This window comes from Natrix helvetica (assembly GCF_964273705.1).
Source record: "Natrix helvetica genome assembly, chromosome: 3".
Classification (NCBI taxonomy): domain Eukaryota; kingdom Metazoa; phylum Chordata; class Lepidosauria; order Squamata; family Natricidae; genus Natrix; species Natrix helvetica.
This window is the reverse complement of record NC_138549.1, coordinates 175697637-175718835: the sequence shown is the minus strand read 5'-3', so window position 1 is coordinate 175718835 and position 21199 is coordinate 175697637. Positions and strand designations below refer to the sequence as shown.

At 48.2% G+C, this 21199-nt stretch overlaps 1 protein-coding gene across 2 annotated transcripts; it reads right to left on the bottom strand.

Moving 5' to 3' along the window:
• Nucleotides 1-4690: 4690 nt before the first annotated feature.
• Nucleotides 4691-20691, bottom strand: LOC309390431 (uncharacterized protein C20orf96). 2 transcript variants are annotated; one of them, XM_081949773.1, is made up of 12 exons: nucleotides 20137-20294; nucleotides 20037-20105; nucleotides 19313-19419; nucleotides 17496-17631; nucleotides 15683-15798; nucleotides 14139-14297; nucleotides 8412-8511; nucleotides 7750-7907; nucleotides 7524-7625; nucleotides 6463-6549; nucleotides 5103-5221; nucleotides 4691-4903 (listed from the first exon to the last, which is right to left on the bottom strand). In XM_081949773.1, exons 3-12 carry the CDS (start codon nucleotides 19370-19372, stop codon nucleotides 4843-4845), a joined length of 1098 nt encoding a protein of 365 aa, XP_081805899.1. In that variant the 5' UTR covers nucleotides 19373-19419; nucleotides 20037-20105; nucleotides 20137-20294; the 3' UTR covers nucleotides 4691-4842. The 2 variants fall into 2 exon arrangements, with proteins under 2 accessions (XP_081805899.1, XP_081805898.1); XM_081949772.1 differs by lacking the exons at nucleotides 20037-20105; nucleotides 20137-20294 and adding an exon at nucleotides 20554-20691.
• Between the last annotated feature and the right edge of the window lie 508 nt (nucleotides 20692-21199).

Below are 21199 nucleotides of genomic sequence, written 5' to 3'. Positions count from 1 at the left end.
CCAGTGATGGAGAACCCACAACTTCTGGTGACAAGCAGTTCCACTGGCTAATTATCCTCACTGTTAGGAAGTTTCTCCTTCATTCCAAGTTGCTTCTCTCCTTGATTAGTTTCCATCCCTTGCTTCTTGTCTTGCTTGTATCTTTACAGTTTATATTGTTTTGTTTTCTAGTATGATTTGATTGCTTATTAATAACTTATGACTATTACTAAGTGTTGCATGTTATGATTCTTGATGAATGTATTGTTTTATTTTTATGTACACTGAGAGCATCTGCACCAAAGACAAATTCCTTGTATGTCCAATCACACTTGGCCAATAAAGAATTCTACTCTATTCTATTCCTTATTCTATTCTATTCCTTATTCTATTCTATTATGTTCTATTCCTATTGTATTGTATTCCTTATTCTATTCCTTATTCTAATATTCTATTGCAGCGATGGCGAACCTTTTTTGGCTCGCGTGCCACAAGTGGGGGGAGCGCAGGGAGGTCGTGTGCGGGCGTGCCGCACCCATAATGCAATGCGCCTCCAGACAGTCCCTGAAGCCTTCGGAATGCTTAAAACCACCCTCCGAGCAACCCGGAAGTCACTTCGTTTGCTCGGAGGGTGGTTTTAAGCGTTCCGAAGGCTTCAGGGAAGCCTCCGGACGGTCCCTGAAGCCTCCGGAGGGCCTCCGTGGGGGCGGGGGAGGCTCTTTTCACCCTCCCCAGGCTCCTATAAAGCCCCTGGAGCATGGGGAGGGCGAAAAATAGCTTTTAAAAAGGTGAACTCAGCTGGCCAGTGCGCGCATGCGTGCTGGCCAGCTGACAGGGCAGCGCCTCGCGTGCCCTGACAAATGGCTCTGCGTGCCACTTGTGGCACGTGTGCCATAGGTTTGCCATCACGGTTCTATTGTATTCCTTATTCCATTCTATTCCTTCTACTATTCCTTATTCTATTCTATTCCATTCATTTTATTCCTTATTCTATTATATTCTATATTCTATTCCTTATTCTATTCCTTCTACTATTCCTTATTCTATTCTATTCCGTTCATTTTATTCCTTATTCTATTATAGTCTATATTCTATTCTATTCCTTATTCTATTCTATTCATTCTATTCCTTATTCTATTCTATTCCTTATTTTATTCTATTCCCTCTTCTATTCTATCCTATTCTATTCCATTCCATTTCTATTCTAGTGCTTTGGAAAATAAGTTGACCCCCTTCTTTCTTGTGGCAGCCCCTCAAATACGGGAAGACTGCTATCCTGTCATTCCCCCTCCCACTTTGTTATTCCGTATTTGGGGTCCAGCTGGCTCCCTGGAGTGTTCAGAAGACCACGAGACCAAGGTGGAGCTGTGAGAAAGGATTTAATGAGAGCAGCAGATGCTCAGCAATGCCCAAGTTCAGCCCTCCATTGCAATGTTGATACTTACCAGGACTTTCTGTCCCAATCCCAATGTGGAAATTTCTCAGAAAATGTGCATTTTTAAAAAAAAGATCCATTTGTTTTCATTCCGATTTCACTCAGAACAAGGTAATTCTTGAATTAAGCCTTCTCCTGGGTGTGCTAAGTTAATGAACACTCAAGGTGAAGCCCGACTTATGACCAAAACGGACAAGAACTATCTGTATTTAAATTTATTTGTATTTATTTATTTACTACCTGATTTCATTGGGTTTTTTAAAAAAAAAACTTGCTCAGTAAGTAGTCCTCCATGTATAACCAGTTGAGCCTAGCATTTCCATTGCTAACGAGACAGCTGCCCTGCTTCATTTTATGACCTGTCTTGCCCCAAGTGTTAACTTTTGAATCGTCACTAAATGAGTGGTTGTAAGTTGAGGACTATCTGAACAGTCCCAGAACAGCCCAAAGTTATGAAAATTTTGCATTTGCTCCATTTTTTTTTAACTTTTCATCTGTGTTTCTCTTTCTACACCATTTCAGACTGAAAGCTTCATGTCTTTGTCTCCAAGGAGACGTATGTCGTGATTTGAACTGGAGTCCTTAATAAATGAGTTGCTTTGAGGTAAATGGCATCCAATAGAATGAATGAGCTGGAAGGGACATAGGAGGTCTTCTAGTCCAGCCCCTTGCTCAAGCGGGATAAGTTACTATGTCAGATAAGTGACTGTCCAGTCTCTTCTTGAAAACCTCCAGTGATGGAGAAGTCACAACTTCTGGTGGCAAGCTGTTCCACTGGTTAATTGTCCTGTTAGGAAGTTTCTCCTTAATTCTAAATTGCTTCTCTCCTTGGTCAGTTTCCATCCATTGTTTCTTGTCCTGCCTTCTTTGGTGCCTTGGAGAATAGTTTGACTCCCTCTTCTTTGTGGCAACCCCTGAGATATTGGAACAATGCTATCATGTCTCCCCTGGTCCTTCTTTTCATTAAACTAGACATACCCAGTTCCTGCAACCGTTCTTCCTATGTTTTAGCCTCCAGTCCCCTAATCATCTTTGTTGCTCTTCTCTGCACTCTTTCCAGAGTCTCCACATCTTATTTTTTGTAATATGGTGACCAAAATTGGATAGTTATGGGTTGCGTTAAATGTAAGGTCAGAGTTGTGACCAGTCACTTAACAAGGGAAGTACACCTTTGATCAATTTAAACGCCATTTGTCTCCACCTAGTGGTGAATTCGGAGGCTGCAATGAAACAAACCAATACAATACAATACAATACAATACAATACAATACAATAGTAGAGTTGGAAGGGACCTTGGAGGTCTTCTAGTCCAACCCCCTGCCTAGGCAGGAAACCCTATACCGTTTCAGACAAACCAGGATCCATTCTTTGTCACAAATGGGTTACTGGCGTAACCACCAGCAGTGATCCACTTAACAGACCCGGCAAGAAACGTTGTAAAATGGGGGAAAACTCATTTAACAACGGTATTGCTTAGCAACAGAAATAAGAATGTTAATAGAGTTGGAAGGAACCTTGTAGATCATCTAGTCCAACCCCCTGCCCAAGCAGGAGACCCTACACCCTTTCTGACAGATGGCAGTCCAGTCTGTTCTTGAAAGCCTCCAGGGATGAAGCTCCCACAACTTCTGAAGGCAACTTTTGTTCCATGGGTTGATGGTTCTCACTGTCAGAAACCTCCTCTGTATTTCTAGGTTGAATCTCTCCTTAATCAGTTTCCATCCATTGTTCCTTCTCTGGCCTTCGGGTGCCTTGGAGAATAGCTTGACCCCCTTCCTCCTCTCTGGGCAGCCCCTCCAATATTGGAAGATGCTCTCCTGTCTCCCCTGGTCCTTCTCTTCCCTAGACCAGCCATGTCCAGTTCCTGCAACCGTTCATCGTAGGTTTTAGCCTCCAGGCCTGCTTTGATCATCTCAGAGAGATTCAGATTAACAAAGTTGGAAGGGAACTTGTAGGTCATCTAGTCCAACCCCCCACCCAAGCAGACCCTACACACCATTTCTGACAGATGGCAGTCCAGTCTCTTCTTGAAAGCCTCCAGGGATGAAGCTCCCACAACTTCCAAAGGCAACTTCTGTTCCATGGGTTGATTGTTCTCCCTGTCAGGAAATTCCTCCTTATTTCCAGATTGAATCTCTCCTTGGTCAGTTTCCATCCATTATTATTCCTTGTCTGGCCTTCGGGTGCCTTGAAGAATAGCTTGACCCCCTTCCTCCTCTGGGGCAGCCCCTCAAATATTGGAAGACTGCTATCATGTCTCCCCTGGTCCTTCTTTTCATTAAACAAGACATACCCAGTTCCTGCAACCGTCCATCGTATGTTTCAGCCTCCAGTCCTCTAATCATCTTTGTTGCTCTTCTCTGCACTCTTTGTTGGGCTGACTTGTGGTCGTAGAACTATTAATATGCCTTTCCATGCAGGGCTGAATTCCATATTCTATTCTATTCTCACGCTGCCCAATTCTCCCTGTAGGATCCCATGATCTCGGAAACAGCAATGTGAGTCCATTGCCAAGCGGCTGAATTTTGATCCCATGACCACCGGGAGGCTGCAAAGGTCATCGCTGTGAAAAACGGTCACAAGTCACTTTTTTTTAATGCCGTTGTAACTTTGAATGGTCACTAAATGGACTGTTGGAAGTCGAGCATTACCTGTAAAGCAAGCAGCCTTTTAAATTCAGCCATGAATGGAAAGGCATATTAATAGTTCTACAACCACAAGTCAGCCCAACAAAGAGTGCAGAGAAGAGCAACAAAGACTACATTTCCCAGAAGCCAGGATCCCTTAACAACCGTGCTACTAACGTGACGGCACCGATTCCTTTAATACAGGGGTGTCCAAACTTGGGAACTTTAAGACTTGTGGACTTCAACTCCCAGAATTCCCCAGCCAGCATGGCTGGCTGGGGAATTCTGGGAGTTGAAGTCCACAAGTCTTAAAGTTCTCAAGTTTGGACACCCCTGCTTTAATAACTCTGGCAAGGAAGGTCGTAAAATGGGCCAAAACTCCCTGAACAAATGTCTCACTCAGCCACAGAAATGTCGGGGTCAATTGGGGGGGGGTCGTAAGTCGAGGACTAGCTGTATAAGAAAGCAGGGATCCTGCTCGCTGATCCTACCACTGCAGCCTTCACAGAGGGCCTCGACTCCGCAATCGCTATTGGGGTGCAACGAGGAAAACGGAGCATTTGTTTTCGGGGTGTTCCGACGATAAACCCACCACCATTCAGTCCGATAAAGGCTGCCTTTAATAGAGGAAATGAAAACCCCGATATATTTGATTGAGGAAATTTAAAAGACGGCTGCAAGATTTAGCTGGCCAGGAGGCAGCACCCAATCCGGGTCAAACACAGCCGAAGCCAACCGACAATGGAGGCCAAGCAGGTTTTGGCAGTCAAGATGTGTGATCCCCGCTTCCTTTCGGGCGACTACAAGGGGAAATCGTCATCGGTCGGGATGTCCAGAACGACCTCCATGTCTGGGGTGCATCTAGGGGGTGAGAGAGAGAAGCAGGCATGAGCAGGTAAGGAACGCGGGCGGGCGGGCCAAATGGCCCACCGTTCCGGTATGGTAGCTGCTGCTCCCAGCTACCACCGGTACGCCCGTACCAGGCCGTAACCCCCGGAAGCCACCACTGCCGTGCGGCTGCATAAAAAGGGAGGTGGAGGTGCAAATGGAGGGGCAGTACTTGGGCCGGCGCAGGAGGATGTCCGGGAAGATGGTGTTGTAGGGGTCCCCCAGGGAGTGATGCAGGGTGATGATGCTCTTCTGCAGCTCCCTCACGTCTTTCACCAGGTCGTCGATCACCTGCAAAGGGAAGCAGGGCCAGGTGTTCAGAATCTCCCACTCCCGGCTGGACCTCCCAGCTCCTCCTGCATGGCCTTTGCAACACGGTTGGCCTCCAGGGCCCCCGCTCTCCCCCCCAGATGCCCTCCGGAGGCGTCAGGGAAGCCTCCGGACGGTCGCTGAAGCCTTCGGAACGCTTAAAACGACCCTCCAAGCAAACCAGAAGTCACTTCCGGTTTGCTCGGAGGATCGTTTTGAGCTCTAGCACATCTGTGCCAGTCGTTCCCGACTCTAAGGGGCGGTGCTCATCTCCGTTTCAAAGCCGAAGAGCCAGCGCTGTCCAAAGACGTCTCCGTGGTCATGTGGCCGGCATGACTCAACGCCAAAGGCGCATGGGACGCTGTTCCCTTCCCACCAAAGGTGGTTCCTATTTTTCTACTTGCATTTTTAACGTACTTTCAAACTGCTAGGTTGGCAGAAGCTGGGACAAGGAACGGGAGCTCACTCCGTTACGCGCCGCTAGGGATTCGAACTGCTGAACGGCCAACTTCTTTCAGTGACAAGCTCAGCGTCTTAGCCATGGAGCCACCGCGTCCCATGTCCTCAACTTACAACTGTTCATTTAGTGACCAGCATTACAAGAGCACTGGAAAAAGGGACCCGGGACCGTTTTCCACACTTATGACCGTGGCAGCGTCCCCGTAGTCACTAAATCAAAATTCGGACGCTTGGCAACTGACTCGTATTTAGGACGGTTGCGGTGTTTTTTCATGACCTGAACATTGTTAAACGAATCACGGCTGTTGTTAAAAGTTAGTCCCACGGTTGCAAAGTGAATCCAGCTTTCCCCGTTGACCTGGCTGGTCCGACGGTCGCAAAAGAGGATTGTGTGATCCTCAGGAGACGCCGACCGTCATAAATACAGGTCAGTTGCCAAACGTCTGAATTTTTCACATGGCCATGGAGATGCTGCGACGGTCATAAGGGTGGAAAAAAGACCGTAAGTCACTTTTTGGGGGGTGCCGTTGTAACTTTAGGACAGTCACTAAATGAGCTGTTGTAAGTCGAGGACCACCTGTCTCGCAAAGGCCTCAATTCAGGACTTCTCTTTGCCCTCTATACGTGACAGTTCCTAGTGGCCATGAAACCTCCTGGAAGGTTATCCCGTGGGATAGGGGGCCACCAGGGGATCAAGAGAAGCAACTTCCAACCGACCCTGGCATCAGCTCAGTTAACTGGCTGCAATTCCCCGATTTCCTTGCCTCCTTTTGCACGTCTATCTGCCTTCTCAGCTCCGTGTTATTCCGGTGCATCTGCTCCAGACCGTCCTGGTACTGCAGCAGCTTTTCCTACAACGACAAAAAAGAACGACAAAATTAAGACATGTGAGGGGGATCTTGGAGTCTTAGTGGACAACCAGCTAAATAGGAGCCAGGCGTGTGCAGCAGCAGCCAAAAAAGCCAATGCAATCCTCAGTTGCATTAACAGAGGGATACAATCAAGATCAAGGGAGGTACTAATACCCCTCTGTAAAGCCTTAGTAAGGCCACACCTAGAGTACTGCATCCAGTTTTGGTCCCCACACTATAAAAAAGATGTTGAGACGCCAGAAAAAGTGCAGAGAAGAGCAACCAGGATGATGAGGGGACTGGAGGCTAAAACATAGGATGAACGGTTGCAGGAACTGGGCATGGCTAGTCTAGGGAAGAGAAGGACCAGGGGAGACAGGAGAGCATCTTCTAATATTTGAGGGGCTGCCACAGAGAGGAGGGGGTCGAGCTATGCTCCACCTGAAGGCCAGAGAAGGAATAATAATGGATGGAAACTGACCAAGGAGAGATTCAACCTAGAAACAAGGAGGAATTTCCTGACAGTGAGAACCATCAACCCATGGAACAGAAGTTGCCTTCAGAAGCTTCATCCCTGGAGGCTTTCAAGAAGAGACTGGACTGCCAACGGTCAGAAATGGTGTAGGGTCTCCTGCTTGGGCGAGGTGACCTGCAAAGACCTACAAGGTCCCTCCCAACTCTGTTGGTCCAACCCCCTGCCCAATCAATGCGTCAAGAATAGAGCTGGAAGGGACTTTGGAGGTCTTCTAGTCCAACCCTCTGCTCAAGCAGGTGACCCCATAATATATACTATTCAGGAGAAATGGCTGTCCGGTCTCTCCCCTCCAGTCAGCTAGAACTGAAGAAGCTTCTTGGGATGAGAAGTGAAACGTTTTCAAAGGGGAAAAAAATACAGAAGAAAGTCCAGTTGCCTTTTGAGGGGGGGGGAGGAGGGGAAGGTGCCATGGGGGCCAGTCAGAGCGATGTCCACTCACATCGGCCACAGAATGCAGAATGCGCTCCTGCTCGTCTCTGGCTTTTCTGGCTAAGGTGTCCAGGAACCGCCTGGCCAGATCTTCGGTGTCTTCCAATTCATACTGGAGGAGGCAGAACAGCGGGAAGCGGGGGGGGGGGAGGGGTGTCTTTAAAGAAGGGTCCAAGGACCCCACCCCACCCTTGAGACTGGGGGCCTGGGAAGGTCACCCCCACCCTCCCGCCCACCTGCTGCTCCTCGTTCAGGTTCCGGATGGTGCGCAGAAGGGTGGCGATCTGGACGGCCTTCAGCGGATACTCCTTGTCCATGTAGGATCGCAGGACGTTAACCTCTTCCTGCAGGGTGTGTACCCGGGTGCCCACCTGTTTCAGCTCCTGGTCCAGTTCTGGAAGAGAAGAGAAGCTCAATGGCCACTTTGTTTTACTGGGAAGAGGCGGGAGCTCTTGAAAACATGGAACTCTGAGGCCCGCTCTCAAAAGAAAATAGCCAAAGGCCTTGGACTTATACGCTGCTTCACAGGGTTTTCCACCCAGCCCTCTCTAAGCAGCTTACACAGGCAGCCTATTGAGAGGGAGGGAGGGAGAAGGTAGATAAGTAGCTAGCTAGACAGACAGACAGACAGACACAGACAAGGTATCTTTGCATCTATCTAGCAATCTATCTACACAGATATAAATGATGGATAATAGATATGGTAGATAGATAGTCGCTAAATGAATGGTTTTAAGTCAAGGGCTACCTATACACCAAGAGGGGGTGCTTGATAAGCAATCTGGCCGCAGGGAGCTACTGCTTCCTTGGGGATTTGAAAATTGTGGAGCTCTCCTCTGCCCAGCCCCCCCACCCCCGGCCCACTCCCAAGCGAGGAGGACAGGGGGGCATCACTTACTCGCCACTTTCTTCTCCACTTTCTTCTCTGCGGCACTGAGGTCTGCTTTGGCGGCACCAATTTGGTTCTGATTGGAGTCTCGGAGAGTGGCGATGATCCGCTGTGGCATATGAAGTAACAAGAGTAGGATTAGCCAGTGGAACCGCTCGCTGCTAGAAGTTGTAGGTGCTCCATCTCTGGAGGTTTCTAAGAAGAGACTGGATGGCCACCTCTCTGAACTGGTCTCCTGCTTGAGCGAGGGGTCAGACTAGAAGACCTCTGTTCTGGTCCAAGCGTAGGATCGCTCTTCTCAGGCAGATAAACTCCACCAGGCAAACAGGAAATCGTACAAACTACGTTTACAGTACAATACAATACAATAGCAGGGTTGGAAGGGACCTTGGAGGTCTTCTAGTCCAACCCCCTGTTTATTTTCCAGGCCTTCGCAAAAATAATAACTTACGATTACTGCTGAGATTCTTCTGAGACACACATCATAGTTTGATCCTATGATGCGCAGGTGAGAAGAGGTGCTTCCTTCCCCAAGGTGAGAAGCTGAAGTTAGTTTCCTTTGTTAGGATTCAAAATGACCGCTGGTCTGCATGATGCATTGAGCCAGCAGCCTATCAGAGATATAATCCAATGGCCAATCAACAAGGCAGATGTGACATGACATAAAGACTACATTTCCCAGAAGGCAATTCTACATTATCTGAAAGGCAATCTCTTCAAGGAACAGGATTTAACACCTAAACTAACTTGAACAGCATTTAATTCCTAGTCTAACTATACCCTTGAATCAGTCCACTCCCTGCCTGGAATTATAAATTCCACTGTTAACTAACCATTAACTAAAATGAACAGAAGTAGAGCATCAAACAATGCAACAGACAAAGCACGCAAAGCTTGAGGTTCAATCTTCAAGTTTTTTCTTCCTTCGAGCAATAGCAGGTCGGTGATTGGCCTGGTGTAGAGCTTCTTGGCAAAAGACTGTGGGGAACGGGAGGACGCGGGCACAGCCTCGGGGGTGAATGGCTGCGTTGCGCTGTCACAGTAGTGCAACACAGCAGCCATGAGGTGACCACGTTCGCCATCTCCTGAACCCCCCCAAAAATAAGCCGTCCCAATAATAAGGCCATATTTCAGGGGTCAAAAGAAAATTAGACCCTGTCTTATTTTTGGGGAAACGCAGTAAGTCTATGGCCTCTGCCGGGGTGGGTATGGATTTTAGGCCATTGTCAACGTTGAAGTCCCGTTCCGCGAATCGTTTGGCATCTGCAAAGTATTTGTCTTGACCCACACAAGCGGTGTGTTGCCGTCCACAGTCGGTGGTTGCCAGGGACAGCCATTCCCAAAGACGTCCACTGGCATTCTGCTTTCCGTTATCTGTTGGTTGGGCTGTTCGCCGCTGAACCGCGGGAAACGTAGGGAGTTGCGACGATCTTCCCCGGTGAGGAATGAATAGAACATCTGTTGGATGTCGGCCGTGACGGCCATGGCTTCCTTTCTGAAGCGGATGAGAATGCCGAGCAGGCTCTTGGGGAGAGCAGGCCCCGTGAGAAGAGCTTCGTTCAGAGAGAGGTTTGGGAACTGTGCGCTGGTGTCGAAGACTACGGTACCTGGCCTGGCTATTGTGGATGGTGCACTCCAAAGAACGGCAGGTACCAGCATCCTTCATTTCTTCCCAAAGGTGGGGGCAAGCTCGGCGTGTCCATTCTGGACCATCTTATCCATGAATTCCACTAGATGAGCTTTCATTTCAGGCTTTGCTAGAAGAGGGAAAGGAAGCTGCATGGGACTGCTGAGATGGCGCAAGCAAACGATGCGACACTTCGGTTTCGGACTTCTCCTGCGGTCTATCCTTTGCCTCCAGTGCAGCAGGGAAACAGTTTTTATTGCTTTGGAAGAACTGGTTACGCTCTTCGCCCAGAGCCTCTAAGCCTTTTGTGATCTCTTGGAGTTCTGGGTCTCTTAGCTGCGATGGAATGTTGACGAGACGGCTTTCACAATCCTCCCATTCCATGAAAAGCTCATCCACCAGTGAGTTAATGTGCCTGGAGGAGGTCTCATCGTTGGCTGCGTTGCAGAGCTTCAGCAGCCTTTCCCAGGATTTGTTATAACGTTGACAGTGCTTGTCCCAATTCTCCCTCAGGCGTGACTGTTTGGCGTCAGGAAGCTTTCTCTGCTCCCTCGAGTCGTCGGTTGTTCGAGAGGCTTCTGTCATTTCTGAGTGTTCAACAACCAATCCTGAGTTTTGAACAAGAAATTCTGAGTTTGTGTCGAGGTTAGGCATTTCGGACATGTCTGCCATGGCAAGAGACTCCATGACTTAAGATTAAAACAGGAAATTTCCTGAATATATTAAGAATTTTCAGGGCAAGTCACCTTTTGGCCGCTAGGGTGCGTTGCAAGCTTTAGGAGATGTTGGCGCAGTTCACTTTTTGGCCACTAGGGTGTGTTGCAAGCTTTAGGAGATGTTGGCGCAGTTCACTTTTTGGCCACTAGGGTGTGTTGCAAGATTTAGGCAAGGTCGACACAGCTCACTTTTTGGCCACTAAGGTGCGTTGCAAGCTTTAGGAGATGTTGGCGCAGTTCACTTTTTGGCCACTAGGGTGTGTTGCAAGATTTAGGCAAGGTCGACACAGCTCACTTTTTGGCCACTAAGGTGCGTTGCAAGCTTTAGGAGATGTTGGCGCAGTTCACTTTTTGGCCACTAGGGTGTGTTGCAAGATTTAGGCAAGGTCGACACAGCTCACTTTTTGGCCACTAAGGTGTGTTGCAAGCTTTAGAGATGTCGGTGCAGTTCACTTTTTGGCCACTAGGGTGTGTTGCGAGATTTAGGAGATGTTGTCGCAGTTCACTTTTGGGACACTAGAGTCCATTGCAAGCTTTAGGAGATGTTGGCGAAGTTCACTTTTTGGCCACTAGGGCGTGTTGCAAGCTTTAGGAGATGTTGGTGCAGTTCACTTTTTGGCCACTAGGGTGAGTTGCAAGCTTTAGGACAGGGGTTCTCAACCTGTGGGTCACGACCCACAGAATCGAAAGATCCTTTCACAGGGGTCGCCTAAGACCATTGGAAAACACATATTTTCGATGGTCTTAGGAACCGAGACACCAATTTTATGGTTGGGGGTCACCACAACATGAGGAACTGTATTAAAGGGTCATGGCATTGAGAAGGTTGAGAACCACTGCTTTAGGAGATGTCAGCGCAGTTCATTTTTTGGCCACTAGGGTGTGTTGCAAGATTTAGACAATGTCGACACAGCTCACTTTTTGGCCACTAGGGTGCGTTGCAGGCTGGTGGCTTGAACACGTGCCTGTGGTTCACAGACTGACCACCAGAGGGCGGTGCGTGCGAGTAGCCAAAATACAGGTTGCAATTTCCAAGTGAGCCGTCAGAGGGCGCTTCGTCTAACTAATGTTTGGAGGAACTGGCCTTTGGCTTTTCCCTGTGAAGAGGATTTACAGGCGAGATGTCCGTCTGTGGGGTTCCCGAGGGCTTTTCTCCCCTGACAGGGACCCAATTTTGGACTGAGATTAGCTTGCAAACTGTGAAGGGGGTTGGTTGCCTTTCCAGTTAATTTTCAACCAAGAGTTAAAGAAAGCAGCTGAACCAAACTTAGGCTGCCTTTCATTAAAATGGTCTTATCATGCAAATCCTACGTCTATGGAAACTTCTCCATGGGGCTATGAGGCTTTTACAATCAGGTAGCAGCCTCTTACTCTGCAAAGAGGAGGGATCAAAATCTTCCGCTTTCATTTACTGAAACAGGGTTTGTCTGACTTGTTCCAAGACGAGGATGCAAACCTGCTTCCCCCCCCCCCCCCCACAGAATCTGTCCTTTGCAGATTCTTTAACACTTCCTGCGTCAACGGCGTCTTTCTTTCTCAAGGAGAGGCTTAGCTCTCTTCTCACTGCTCTGGTCCAAGCGTAGGATCGCTCTTCTCAGGCAGATAAACCTCTCAGGCAGCAAACTGAAATCGTGCAAATTACGTTTATTTTGCAGGCCTTCTCAAAAACTGCTGAGATTCTTCTGAGAGACACACACCATGCTTTGATCCTATGATGCGCAGGTGAGAAGAGGGGCTTCCTTCCCCAAGGTGAGAAGCTTCCCTTGCTAGGATTCCAAATGACCGCTGGTCTGCATGATGCATTGAGCCAGCAGCCTAAGGTACAGAGGTATACAGAGGTATAATCCCGTGGCCAAACAGGAAGGCAGATGTGGCATGAGATAAAGACTACATTTCCCAGAAGGCAATTCTACATGACCTGAAAGGTAATCTCTTAAAGCAGGGGTGTCCAAAGTTGGGAACTTTAAGACTTGTGGACTTCAACTCCCAGAATTCCCCAGCCAGCTCTGCTGGCTGGGGAATTCTGAGAGTTGAAGTCCACAAGTCTTAAAGTTCCCAACTTTGGACACCCCTGTCTTCAAGGAACAGGATTCAACACCTAAACTAACTTGAACCGTATTTAATTCCTAATCTAACTATACCTTCCAATCAATGCAACCTCCAAGGCCCCTTCCAAGTCTGCATTCCGTGTAAGAAACAACGCTGCCACTACCAAGAGGATTAAGGGACTGGGGGCTAAAACGGATGCAGAACGGACGCAGGAGCTGGGCTTAGGGCACTGATGGGGAGCCTTCTTCTAAAGGCGTGCCAAAATTGTGCATGTGCGGGATATCTATCGCGTGTGTCCCGCCCACCTGCGCATGCGTGTGCGACACACACACACCCCGTGCACATGTGCGCGAGTAGTTTTCACCCTCCCCCAGGCAAAACGGCCTCCCCCAGCCCTCCGGAAGGCCGAAAATCGGGTGGCCAGGTGCACCTGTGAGCCGGAGCTGATGGCCTAAATATGGCTCTGGGTGCTAACTCTGCTTGAGGAAGGGGTTGGACTAGAAGACCTCTGAGGTCCCTTATTATTCTATTCCATTCCATTCCATTTCTTTCTTTCTTTCTCTTTCTCTCTTTCCCTTCCTTCCTTCCTTTCTCTTTTCCTCCCTCCCTTTTTATCTCTCTCTTTCCTTTCCTTCCTTCCCTTCTTTCTTTCTCTTTTTTCTTTCCCTTCCTTCTTTTTCTCCCTTCCTCCTTTCTTTCTCTCACTCTTTCCTTTCTTCCTTCCTTCCCTCCCTTTCTTTTTCTTTCTCTCTCTTCCTTCCTTCCTTTCCTTCCTTCTTTCTTCTTTCTCTCTCTTTCCCTTTCTTCATTCCTTCCTTTTTTCTTTCTCTTTCTTTCCTTTCCTTTTTCTCCCTGCTTTCTTTCTCTCACTCTTTCCTTCCTTCCCTCCCTTTTTTTCTTTCTCTCCCTTCCTTCTTTCTTCTCTCTCTTTCCCTTCCTTCCTTCATTCCATCCCTTCTTTCTTTCTTTTTTCTTTCCCTTCCTTCTTTTTCTCCCTTCCTCCTTTCTTTCTCTCACTCTTTCCTTTCTTCCTTCCTTCCCTCCCTTTCTTCTTTCTCTCCCTTCCTTCCTTTCCTTCCTTCTTCTTTCTCTCTCTCTCTCTCTCTTTCCCTTCCTTCCTTCCTTTCAGAACAACAGAGTTGGAAGGGATCTCAGAGATCTTCTAGTCTAACCTCTGCTCAAGCAGGAGACCCTAGACCATTAAATGGCTGCCTTTTCTATTCAGGTGGACCCAAAGGGGAGGTTGCTGTATCCCTTGCTCTGCGGGTGAAGGCCCCCAGCAGCCCCCCCGTGCCCCAAAGCCGGGCTCCGCTGCTCCGACTGGCCCTTCCCAGGCAGCCTCACCCCAAACATGTCGTACTGCTGCAGGAGGGACCTGGCCTGGTTGGCCGAATCGGCTTCCGTCTCCTGGATGGTCTCCATCAGGTCTGTGTTCTTCTCCAGGAGCACCAAGGAATGGCGCTTGAGTTCCTCCAGGCTGGCCATCTTGCTCTTCGAAAGCCTCTAGGGGGGAGGGGGTGGGAAAGGAAGACAAAGGGGGGGGTGTCTCTGTGTCTCCCCCTCTGCTGCTTCCGCCCTGGGAATTCTGGGAATGGAAATGCAGCCGCCTTAAAGTTGTCCAGGTGAAGAAATCCTGGATGACAAAGGAGCCCCAGTGCCATCAGAGGGAAGGAGACCCCCCCCAAGTCCTAGAATGGTGAATTCCCACCTAGCTTCCTCCGTTCCTTCCTTCCTTCCCCCTTGTTTCTTCCTTTCTTCCCTTCCTGTCTCCTCCCTCCTTCCTTCCTTCCTTCTCCCCTCCCCCTTTCTTTCTTTCCTTCCATCCTCTTTTCTTTCCTCCTCCCTCCTTTTCTTTCCTTCCTCCCTAGCTTCTTCCTTCCTTCCTTCTCTCCTCCTCCCCCTGCCCCTTTCTTTCTTTCCTTCCTTTCTTCCTCCCTTCTTCCCTCCTAACTCCTCCTTTCCTTCCTTTCTTTCTTCCCCTTTCATTCCTATGTTCCTGTTTCCTCCCTCCCTTCCCATTCCCTCCTCCTTCCTTGCTTCTCCCCTCCTCCCTCCCTCCCTTCTTTATTTCCTTCCTTCCCCTTTTTTCTCCTCCTCCCTCCTTTTCTTTCCTTCCTCAAGGTTAAACTTCCTATCTAGCTTCCTTCTACCTTCCTTCCCCCCTTCCCCATTCTTTCCTCCCTCCCTCCTTCCCCCCTCATTCCTTCCTTCCTTGATCAATATCTTCTTTCCTTCCTTTCCCCCTTCCTTCCATCTTTCCTTCCTTCCTTCCATCTTTCTTTCCTTCTCTCCTCCTCCCTCCCTTCCTCTTTTCTCTCCTCCTTCCTCCTTTTCTTTCCTTCAAGATCAGACTTCCAACCAAGCTTCCTTCTTCCTTCTCTCTTCCTTCCCCCTTCCCCTTTCTTTCCTCCCTCCCTCCTTCCCTCCCTCCCTCATTCCTTCCTTCCTTCCTTCATCAATATCTTCCTTCCTTCCTTTCCTCCTCTCCTTCCATTTTTCTTCCTTCCTTTCTTCCCTCCTTCCCTCCTCCTCCTCCCCTTCCTTCCTTCCTACCTTAATATCTTCCTTCCTTTCCTCCTCTCCTTCCTTCCCTCCTTCCTTCCTTCTCTCCTCCTCCCCCTGTCCCCTTTCTTCCCTCCCTCCCTCCTTCTTTCCCTTCCCTTCTTCCTCAAGATCAACTTTCCTTTTTTCCTTCTTTCTTGCCTTCCTCCCTTTCTTTCCTACCAACCTCAGCCAAGAGGGCCTGAAGGGCTTAACCCTTCTAAACTCCCTAAGGGGGTCTGATCCCCAAAACTCCAGGGGAGCTCCCAGCCAGGAAACGGGGAGGGGGCCCGAGGGAGACCTCCCCCCCCCAGCCCCGCTTCCAGGGCCTCTTTTCCCTCCGGTACCTGGAGGATTTTGACGTTGGCCTTGGCCATTTCTTCGGTCAGGGCCTGGTGCCAGCCGACCTTGTGCCGCATGGAGGGAGTAGCCTTCAAGGCCAGGCTGCGGACCCTGCGCTCCTCTGGAAAGAGAAGAGAAGGGGGGGAGCTGCTGGGGGGGGGGGACAGAGGAGGGGGCCCCACGGGATCCCCCTGGACCAAAACCATCGGAGGGCAAAGGTTTTCTCTACTGGGGAAGGCGCCAGGCTAGGGACCAGGAGGTGGGGAGTTCTAGTCCGGCCTTAGGTCTGAAGGCCAGCTGGGTGACTTCGGCCAATCCCCAGGAGATTGTGAGATAGTTTCTGTCTATCTGTCTTTCTCCTTCCTTCCTTCTTTCCTTTCTTCTTTCTTTCCTTTTCTTTCCTTCCTTCATGTTTTTCTTTCTTTTTCCTTCCCCTTCCTTCCTTCCTCTTCCTTCCTTTCTCTTTCCTTTTTTCATTCTTCTTTCCTTCCTTCCTTTCCTCCCTCCTTTTTCTCTCTTCCTTCTTTCTTTTCCTTCCTTCCTTCCTCTTCCCACCCTCTCCTTTCCTTAGTTCCATCTGTCTCTCCTTCCTTCATGTTTTTCTCTTTCTTTTTCCTTCTTTTTCCTTCCTTCCTCTTCCCTCCCTTCTCTTCCTTCCTTTCTCTTACCTTCCTTTCATTCTTCTTTCCTTCCTTCCTTTCCTTCCTTTCCTCCCTTTTTTCTCTTCCTTCCTCTTCCTTTCTCTTTCCTTTCTTTCCTTCCTTCCTTTCATTCTTCTTTCCTTCCTTCTTTTCTTCCCCCCTTTCTTTCTTCCTTCTTTCTTTTCCTTCCTTCCTTCCTTTTCCCTCTCTCCCTTCTCTTCCTTCCTTTCTCTTTCCTTTCTTTCTTTCCTTCCTTCCTTTCCTCCCTCTTTTCTCTCTTTCTTCCTTCTTTCTTTTCCTTCCTTACTTTCTTCTTTTTCCCTCCCTCTCTTCTCTTCCTTCCTTTCTCTTTACTTTCCTTCCTTCCTTTCATTATTCTTTCCTTCCTTCCTTTCCTCCCTCTTTTCTCTTTCTTCTTTCTTTTCCTTCCTTCCTTTCTTCCTCTTCCCTCCCTCCCTTCCTCTTCCCTCCCTTCTCTTCCTTCCTCTTTCTTTTCTTTCCTCCCTTCCTTCCATTATTTTTCCTTCCTCCCTTTCCTCCCTTTCCTCTCTCTTCCTTCTTTCTTTTCCTTCCTTCCTTTCTTCCTTTCTTCCTCTTCCCTCCGGTCTCTTCCTCCCTTCCTTTCCTCCCTCTTTTCTCTCTCCCTCTTCCTTCTTTCTTTTTTCCCTTCCCTTCTTCCTTCCTTGCTTCCTTCAATCTTTCTTTCCTCCCTTCCTCTTCTCTTCCCTTTCTTCCCTCCTTTCTTTCTCTCTCTCTGTCTCCCTCTCTCCTGCTAAACAAGTGATGGATTAAGCCACACAATTTCCTAGGCAGAAGGTCAGAGGTGCAGGCTCCTGCTTTCTCCCTGAGCGGAGAAAAAACAACTGCCTCGAAGTCACCCAACTGGCTTCGGGGTTCAAGGCAGGACTCGCACTCAGCTTCCTCTCTTCCACTAAACCAAACTGAGGGGGCCCTCCCCCTACAGGAAGAACCGTTCCTTTCCTTTCTTCCTTCTGTCGGGGAGGGCGGAAGATGCTTTCTACCCAGAAGATTCTATCTTTGCTAAATCTTTTTGGACTTTTCAGCCTCTTTCCATCTCTGAGTGGCCTTCTTTTCAGTAAGCCACAAGTGGAACTCAACTAAAAAGGAAACCCTGCAAATGATTCCACATCTCCCCCCCCCCCAACTCTTTTCTCACCTGCTCTCTTGGATTGTGTCTTCTGCTGTGGGGATTTCTTTTGCTCCTTCTTCATCCCTGAAGGTACGGGGGGTGGCAGGAGTAATTTGAATTTGGGTCTTCTGGGCACCTCTTCCCTTTCCCATTGGCTGTAATCCTAAATTTGCCCCGGGGGATTGTGGGGGGGGGGGCATACAAGCAATGCATCGTCATTAAAATGGGGCAAAAACCTAAGAAAAGTCAACCAACGAGACACAGACACACACACACACACATATTGATTTTCCCAGGGTCTTTGGGAAAGAATGGATACCCGAAAGCCCTCGATTTACGTCCACCATGGGGCCCAAAATTTCTGTTGCTAAGTGAGACGTGAGTAAAAGTGAACTGTGCTCCATTTTACGCTCTTTCTTGTGACGTTTGTTAAGTGAAGCACAGCAGTTGTTCAGTTAGGAGCAGTTCGGTTAATTGCAGTGGCGCAGTGGTTAAGAGCGCAGTACTGCAGGCGACTTCTGCTGCCTGCCGGCTGACTGCAGTTTGGCAGTTCGAATCTCACCAGGCTCAAGGTTGACTCAGCCTTCCGTCCTTCCGGGGTGGGTCATATGAGGACCCAGATTGATGGGGGCAAATATGCTGACTCTGTAAACCGCTTAGAGAGGGCTGTAAAAGCACTGGGAAGCGGTGTCTAAGTGCTGTTGCTATTGCTAACATCATCAGGTCCAGGGCTGATGCTGTGATAGGTAATTAGAGTTGATCAGTGCTAAGTCGCTAGCCCTGATGAAGTTACCTAGTTTGGCTAATGAAACGTCTGAAAGAAAACAATCAAGAAGGGAATGTGGTTTGTGGAGAGGAGGAGGACTGTGGGGTCCTTGGTGCTTTCTTGCAGCAGGCATTTGATTACCTAGTCCAGTAACACTGATGATGTTACCTAGTTGGGTCATGAAATGTCTGCAAGAAGACAACCAAGCTCAGAGAGCGCCAAGGATCACCCAAGGATCACCCATACTCCCACCTAGACTATATTGCCAAAAGGATTCGCTCAACTGCCTTTCCTCGCATATGAACTTTCTGTAAGTGACATCCCATTCCTAATCCATAGGGTTCAATAGGACGTCGGTCCATCCTTGGCAGCTATAACAGCTTCAGCTCTTCTAGGAAGGCCATGCACAAGGTTCAGGAGTGTGTTGATGGGAACTTGTGACCATTCTTCCAGAAGCGCATGTGTGAGGTCACACACTGAGGTTGGACGAGTTTACGTGGCCTCCCACTTCGTGGCTGAGTTGCTGTCGTTCCCAAACACTTCCACCTTCTTATAATGCAGCTGACAGTGGACTGTGGGATATTTAGGAGCGAGGAAATGTTACAACTGGATTTGTTGCCCAGGTGGCTTCCTATCACAGTTGCACGCTGGGGTTCACTGAGCTCCTGAGAGCGACCCATCCTTTCACACGTGTGTGTCAAACAGCCTGCATGCCTAGGGACTTGGTTTGATACCCCTGTGGTCATGGAAGGGATTGGAACACCTGATTCTGATTATTTGGATGGGGGAGCGGATACTTTTGGCAATATAGTGTATTATACGAGAAATATCTCCTTAAAATAATCTTGTCATGCACCCACCTACCAGCATAGCATGGAAGTACTATCCAGTTTGACCTGGGAAGCCTGTTCCCTCCAGCAATCTCCTGCTTAAACCTATGCATTTCTTTTTATGTAACGATAATAATATGGGTTCGTGCAGAGCTGCCCCATTTTATTACCTGGGTCAGTATACAAAAATACAAAAAAGTGCTTCCTTTTGCAAAATAGACTATTTCCCCCTCTTGGGGGCAACTCACCGTTTGGTTTAAGGAACTGATAAAACTCTTGGGGAACAAAGTTGGATACTTGGACCACATTTTTTTTCAGCCAGGGAAAAGCTGTGTACAAGAAGAAATGTCAGCACCTGGAGGGAAAATATATATATATTTATAAATAAATAAATAAAATAAATAAATATTGCTCTGGTATAGTCTTTATTGTCATTGTACAAAATAAATACAATGAAATTGGTTTAATTTAATTTAATCTATGTTTGTGTGTATGTGTATTCCAGCATAACTTTGGAACGCCTCGAGCAATTTCAACCAAACTTGTTACACAGATGACTTACTCTCTGGAGAAAAATACTGTGGGGGTAAGACACCCCTAAAACCCCTCGGGGTTTGTATTCTGTTAAGATGCAGCCTGTTGTGCCTTAAAACGGCTTCTACCGTACTGCTGTAAAATGGCTCCTACTGTACAGTACAGTGGAGTTGCCACGGTAACGGCTTCAGAGTCCTCCACAAGGGGGGCTCCCTCTGGTAGGGGGGAAAAATCCAACATTGGAAATTACGTTTGGTCCGGACGTTATGCTCAAATCTTGCAAAACGTGGTGTTCTTGTCTCTGTAAAACGAAACAATTTTTTCCCCAGAGGAAAAATTAAGCGATTTGAAATAACATCTTTGGGAATGGGTGAGAGATCCTGATGACCTCAAACCATTATTTTATTACCTTAATATTGTTGGTGATGGAATATTTACAGGCTGCCCCATCTTTCCTGCTTCAGAGAGGCTTCCAACAACATAGCAAATGAAGTGCCTTCTTAGCTTTTGTAAGCGGCTCAGTTTTGTGTGTGTGTGTGTGTTTGTGTGATGGATTTTGTAAGCTGCCCAAAGGCATGTCTCATTAAAATGAATTAATTTAAAATCCATGACATTACATTTAAATGTTAAGAAACCCTTGGGAAGGAGGAAGCGAAATAAAATAATAATAATAAAATATAAAATAAAACGAATAAATGGAATAAAAATTATTTTTTAAAAAAAGATAAATAAAACAGAACAAAATAATAAAATACAATAAAATAAAATAATAAAACAAAACAATTCCAGGGGTAAGTCTCAGTTTAGGTTCCCCCCCACTGGCTCGTAGGATCTGGGGGCCGTAGCAGCCCTACTACCCGGAAAACCGCTGCCGCTTGGTTTCCACGGGTAGACTGCGCCCGTCCCTGGAGGCTCCATTTTAAGGTGAGCCAACCCCGCCTCGTTTCCCCTTTACCTGCTCCGCGCGCGTGTGTCTTCTCCCCGTCTCCTAGCAACGCAGCGCGTACTCATCTCCATGGCGACAGGAAAGACCTACGGAAGCCTCACAGGCTCAAGCCTCTCCGCCCTTCGCTCTGACCCAGAGGCAACTCCCTCCGTCGTCGTGCCCCGCCCCTTGAGGTCAACCCCAACGCCCGTTCCTTCCATTGGCCGCGCGTCCAAAATGCCGTGAAGGCCCCGCCTTCCGGCCCCTGCTTGCGCGTGCGCAGGCGGTCTTTCGCGGGCAGCCTTTCCAGGCTTAGGCTGCCTCTATCGCCAACCTGGCGCCCCCCGTAAATGAGTTGATTTGCGCTTCCCATCAATGGCTCTCCGGATTTTGATTGCAGTTATAGGATAATATATTTACCAGAGAATGAAGGCCCGGTTAGGGCGCAGCATCTACTCAATCTTAAGCGAAGAAACTGCCTAAAGAAGAGTTGGATGGGAGACCACGAGGAAATCTCCAGGGAAACCAGAGTGGAAATTTCAGAAATAATTTCCAAAGGAACAAACTTTTTTCTGCTGCCAATAAAACTTTTACAATAAATAACAACAATAACAACAATAACAATAAAAGTTTTAAGACTTGTGGGCTGCCTGTGGAATTCTGGGAATTGAAGTCT

What these genes read in the sequence shown, in the direction of transcription:
- LOC309390431 (XM_081949772.1), bottom strand. Translation starts at nt 19,372, where the DNA reads ATGTGGTCCAAGTATCCAACTTTGTTCCCCAAGAGTTTTATCAGTTCC. An exon ending in TCAGTTCCTTAAACCAAACG is followed by an intron (nt 17,632 to 19,312) that starts GTGAGTTGCCCC and finishes GGGCAAATTTAG; the next exon opens with GATTACAGCCAATGGGAAAG. An exon ending in AGTGGAGAAGAAAGTGGCGA is followed by an intron (nt 7,908 to 8,411) that starts GTAAGTGATGCC and finishes CTTCTCTTCCAG; the next exon opens with AACTGGACCAGGAGCTGAAA.